This window comes from Nicotiana sylvestris, chromosome 11 (genome assembly GCF_000393655.2).
Source record: "Nicotiana sylvestris chromosome 11, ASM39365v2, whole genome shotgun sequence".
Classification (NCBI taxonomy): domain Eukaryota; kingdom Viridiplantae; phylum Streptophyta; class Magnoliopsida; order Solanales; family Solanaceae; genus Nicotiana; species Nicotiana sylvestris.
In genome coordinates this window covers 75,620,224-75,622,683 of record NC_091067.1, presented here as the reverse complement: position 1 = coordinate 75,622,683, position 2,460 = coordinate 75,620,224, and the positions used below count along the sequence as shown (strand labels likewise).

Below are 2,460 nucleotides of genomic sequence, written 5' to 3'. Positions count from 1 at the left end.
TCAGAGCCAAAGATCAGTATCAGCTCCCTTATGCGGGTCGAGCGATGTCACCCTCGACCTTAGTTTCACAAGTTTCGATTACAAACCCTAATATTCCAAAATTTGGGTTTTTACATATTAATGTGGATGTTGTGGTCGATTTCTTCAAAGATGAAGCTTTTCTGAGTCTATTCATAGAGTTTTGACTGGATCTCAAAGCATAGATAGGTTCTTATTATTTCAGAAGAAGAGCGGTATTATCTACTCTCACTCCTATTTGTTACTGTATATATATGATTCTGGTTTGAAATTTCCTTAGAAAAATCATTTGTTTTTAGAAATACTAGCTGCTATCATGACCATAGATGCTGAAACTACGTCTTCGACCACTTCATCTAAGGGCTTTGCTACTTTTAGTCTAGATCATTCTCACCCTTTCTATGTTCATCCATCGGATAGTCCTGGTACTCATTTAGTTTCTCCTCCGTTTGATGGCACTGGTTTTGTTGCATGGAGGAAAAGTATGCTCGTTTCTCTATCTGCCAAAAATAAATTGGGCCTGATTAATGGTCGGCATGATAAACCTTCAGTAGATTCTCCTTATTATCCCTTTTGGGAAAGGTGCAATGACATGGTGATCGCTTGGATCACCAATTCTCTCTCCAGGGATATTGCTACCAGTGTATTGGGGTACGACACTGCTAGGGAAATCTGGTTAGATATAAATGAAAGATTTGGACAGTCTAATGGGTCTAAATTCATCCAGATTCAGAGGGAGATTGGAACTATCTCTCAAGGGACTTCAGATATTTCATCTTATTTTACTAAGTTGTAAAGTCTTTGGGATGAACTAAGTACTGCATATGTGGGTCCTGTTTGTTCTTGTGGTGCCTTACCTAAATTCATTGAAGAACTCAAGCTCTTTTGGTTCTTAGCTGGTCTTAATGAACTTACTCTACAATTAAGAGTAACATTCTTATGATGTCTCCACTCCCTACTATTAGTAGAGCTTATTCTATGTTACAACATGATGAGAAACAGAGGGAATCTTCTCACACACCAGGCTTCTCAAATGAGTCAGTCTCTTTCTCTGCATCTTCTGCTCCTTCTGGTAATCAGAAAAGTTTTTGTCAAAGAGTTCAGTTTGAGTCAAGGAATCCTGGGCAAGGTGTGGGGGTTTCATGCAAGTATTGTAAAAAGTCAGGGCACATCATTGAGAAGTTCTACAAACTGCATGGGTTTCCTCTTGATTTCAAGTTCACACAGTCAAAAAGGTCTGCTTCATGTGTTCATGCTGACACTTCATCCATTGAGTCTTCAGTTCAAGCTCCTCGTTCCCAACCTGGGACTTCATCTACTCATGGTTTAAGCCAGGAGCAATATCAGCAACTTGTCTCTCTCCTACAGCAAGCAAATATTACTCCTGGTACCAACAACAATGGTTCTTCTGAAGAAACTTTTGGCTTTGCTAATTTTGCAGGTTTGTTGAAACGTTTTGTGGTTAATTTTGTTGATTTTCATGTTTGTGCATATTCTCAATTAAGTGATGATACTTGGATTTTAGATTTTGGGACTACTAACCACATGACACCTTATAAACAGTTTCTTCACAACTTAAAACCATTACCAGCCATTTTTAATCACTCTTCCTAATGGATATAAAGTCAAGGTTGTTTCAACTGGATCTTTACACCTTAGGGCTGACATAACCTTGCATAATGTTCTTCTTGTACCTTCTTTTCAATTTAACTTGATCTCAGTATATCAACGCCTTCTTCAACTTAATTGTCTTGCCATACTTATCATTTCTACTTGCTATTTACAGGGCCCTTCTCTGAAGAGGCCACTAGAAATTGGTAAAGCTACTAATGGTCTGTATTTTCTCCACCTTGATGATACTGCTTCACCATCTTTGTCAGTTCCATCTACTGCTTACAATGTTTCTAATTTTACTGCATCTTCATCTCCTATTTTTAATAATCACTCTTGTAATGTTTCTACTTTTGCACCTAATCTTGTAACTCCTCTTCCCCTTACTCTCCATTGTAATTCAATTTTTAGTATCAATAAAATTGATCTGTTTTGGCACTAGAGACTAGGCCACATACCTTTTGCTAGAATGAAGTCTTTTTGTTTCCAGCAAGGTTTCTTCTAAATAATTTTTATTTGCTCTATTTGTCCTATGGCTAGACAACAAAGATTACCATTTCCTGATAGCTCCATCCACACATCTGCTCCTTTCCAATTAGTACACATTGACATTTGGGGACCCTACAATACTAATACCTATGATGGTTTTAAATACTTCTTGACTTTAGTGGATGACTTTACTAGAGTCACCTGGACTCATCTCCTCTCATGCAAGGGTAATGCTTTGTCTGTTATTAAAGCCTTTACCTCTATGGTAATCACACAATCCACACTTTAGTTCAAAGTTTTAGATATGATAATGCTTTTGAACTTGGTACTAGTTCTGAGGCC

At 37.7% G+C, this 2,460-nt stretch overlaps 1 protein-coding gene across 1 annotated transcript; it reads left to right on the top strand.

The window, feature by feature from the left end:
- Window positions 1–334: 334 nt before the first annotated feature.
- On the top strand, window positions 335–814 carry LOC104240204 (uncharacterized). The gene has a single exon (XM_009794993.1). It carries the CDS (start codon window positions 335–337, stop codon window positions 812–814), a length of 480 nt encoding a protein of 159 aa, XP_009793295.1.
- The last annotated feature ends 1,646 nt before the right edge of the window (window positions 815–2,460 follow it).